The following is a 2,977-nucleotide window of genomic DNA, read 5'->3' as shown; positions in this document are numbered from 1 at the left end:
TCCAAAGCTGATGTGACCCAAATGTCACACTAGTGGCAATTTAACGTTAGCAGATATATACATGTATGTGCACAAGTCATTTTCTTCTGATAAAGGTGCACTGTAAGTCATTTTCTTGCAATCAGCTGTTCCGTAGCTGATGTGACCCAAATGTCACAAAAGTGGCGAATTAACGTAAGCTGATAAAGTGCACTGCAAGTCATTTTATTGTAATCAGCTGTTCCGAAGCTTGCGTGACCCAAATGTTACACAAGTAGCAAATTAGCGTAAGCTGATACAATAATATAAGTCATTGGTAGGCTAGAACTCCAGTTCTAAATATGCACAGGTTACTGTTCATGTTTCTTGCATTCTTTATTTACAAGTCGAGAAGCTTCCTTGGCTTAACAGGTCTTCCTGATCTGGTTCGAGTCTTGTCAATCTGATCACTGTTCACATTAGCTGCACTGGTACTGGTATCTGCAGGTGTCTGGACTTGACTTGGTGTTGATTTCTCCTTGGAACTTGATGCGACGACTGTCGTCTCTTGATCTGGAATATCCGCTTCTAGCAATAGGCATAACTTGTCTACTGGTCTAGTGAGTATGCTATTCTTGGTTTTTACACGTACTCGTCGAATGAATCCATCACGATTTGGCCATGTTTCTACCACCTTGCCAAGCGGCCACATATTTCTTGGGGTTGACTCGTTTATCACCAACACAATATCTCCAACTTCAGCATTTCTATTTGGGCGGAGCCATTTTTGCCGTTCTTGTAATTGCGGGAGATACTCTCTAGTCCACCTTCGCCAAAACAGATCCGACATGTATTGGACCTGCTTCCATCGCCTTTTAGCGTACTGGTTCAGCTTTCCGGTGACTGCAGGAGGCAAATTCATATCGCCTTTCAGCAACAGTATGTGATTGGGTGTCAGTGGTTCGGGGTCAGTAGACTCTCCAGGAACTGTTGTTATTGGTCTGTTGTTGAGTATGGACTCTATTTCACACAATAGAGTATGGAGACTATCATCTGTTAATGTCTGTTCTCTCACAATACTACACATGAGTTTTCTGATGGTCCTAATTTGTCTCTCCCATATTCCACCATGGTGTGAACCAGCTGGGGGATTGAAGATCCAATCCACATTCTTCTGTAGCATGCTATCATGGATTCTGCTTTGGTTCCAAGTATTGATTTCTTTTCTCATCTCTCGTTCAGCACCTACAAGATTGGTTCCATTGTCAGAACGTATTTCTTTTACCTGACCTCTCCGTGCCATAAATCTTCTAATTACATTTACACATGCATCTGTGTCTAATGAGTTCGCCTTTTCAATATGAACGGCCTTAGAAGTGAGACACACAAATACTACTCCATATCTTTTCACCATACTTCTGCCTTGCTTGACTTCTAATGGTCCAAAGAAATCCATGCCAACTTTGGAGAAGGGCGGTTCTTCAGGGGTTATTCTGTCTGCAGGAAGATTGGCCATTTTCTGTTCCATCACTTTGGCTCTTTGGCGTCTGCATATCACACATTTGTTTATCATCTTTCTTGCTGATGAATTAGCACTGATGATCCAAAATTTCTCATGCAGAGTTGCCAACATTTGATTTCTTCCACTATGTCCTGAATTTTGATGGATGTCTTGGAGTATCAGGTCTGACACTACTGTATTCTTTGGTAAGATGATTGGGTGCTTAGCCTCTGAGGATATGTCCGCTAAACTCAGGCGTCCTCCTACCCTTAAGATGCCATTATCTAGTACAGGATCCAACCGGTAAATAGGGCTTGACTTTACCACGCTCTTCTTTGCGTTTGCTCGCCTGATCATTGAGGTTTTCTAACACTTTGATTTCCTTTGCAAATGTTCTCCGCTGGACATACTGAGCAATGGCTTCTTCAGCGCTCTTGAGGTCTGCTACTGACAGGTGAAACTGACTAGGTTGCGGAGCTTGCTTCAATTCTCCTTCCCTTTTCTTAGCCAGAGTATTCCTCTTCCTGATTCTCTGCAAAAGTATTCCCTTTATTTTTAACAGGTAAGCAACAGTCTTCTTTAGGGAGTGCCACTGGGAAAAGTGATTCAGTAGTTTGTCAACAGGATTTTCTTGATCATTCACAAAGGTTGCATTCACTGCCACCTTCTCTACTTCTGGGTCATCATCATCTTGGAGGACTTCTTCTAGTACTTTCATTTCTTCTTCTAGTACTTCCATTTCTTCTTCTTCTTTAGCAGTACTCATGATTTCTTTTACTGCTTTTACTTCTTTTACTTTAGCGGAACTTGTGTCTTCCGCTTTTACTGCTTTCCTTTCTTCTTCTTCTACTTTAGCAGAACTTGTGTCTTCTGCTTTTACTGCTTTCTTTTCTTCTTCTTCTTTTACTTTAGCAGTATTCATGTCTTCTACTTTAGCAGTACTCATGTCTTCTACTTTAGCAGTACTCATGTCTTCTACTTTTACTGCTCTCATTTCATCTTCTACTTTAGCGGGACTTGTGTTTTCCGCTTTTACTGCTCTCATTTCATCTTCTACTTCAGCGGAACTTGTGTTTTCCGCTTTTACTGCTCTCATTTCATCTTCTACTTTAGCGGAACTTGTGTTTTCCGCTTTTACTGCTCTCATTTCATCTTCTACTTCAGCGGAACTTGTTTCTTCCGCTTTTACTGCTTTCTTTTCTTCTTCTTCTACTTTAGCAGTATTCTTGTCAGATTTCTTGAGTCTTGTTCTCCTTACTTCCGAATCGTCTCTATGCATTTCTTCACATGATTCATTCTGTGGCCACTCAGCCTCTCTCTTCCACAAAAATTGTGGACCACAAATCCATCTTTCATTCTCAAGAAACTTGTTGGCTGGTAAACCCCTCGAGCAATCGTCAGCTGGATTCAATGAGGTTGCAACATATCTCCACTGACAAGGTGTTGATCCGTCTTTGATAATAGCTAGGCGATTGGCGACAAAGGTCTTGAATCTCTTGGTTTCACTTCTAATATACT

The 2,977-nt window shown here is 41.4% G+C and overlaps 1 protein-coding gene across 1 annotated transcript; it reads right to left on the bottom strand.

The window, feature by feature from the left end:
* Positions 1–358: 358 nt before the first annotated feature.
* LOC140163629 (uncharacterized) lies at positions 359–1,531 on the bottom strand. Its single transcript, XM_072186944.1, has one exon. The coding sequence runs from the start codon at positions 1,529–1,531 to the stop codon at positions 359–361; it is 1,173 nt and encodes a 390-aa protein (XP_072043045.1).
* Between the last annotated feature and the right edge of the window lie 1,446 nt (positions 1,532–2,977).

This window comes from Amphiura filiformis, chromosome 11 (assembly GCF_039555335.1).
Source record: "Amphiura filiformis chromosome 11, Afil_fr2py, whole genome shotgun sequence".
In the NCBI taxonomy this organism is placed as follows: Eukaryota; Metazoa; Echinodermata; class Ophiuroidea; order Amphilepidida; family Amphiuridae; genus Amphiura; species Amphiura filiformis.
This window is presented reverse-complemented; position numbering and strand designations above follow the sequence as displayed.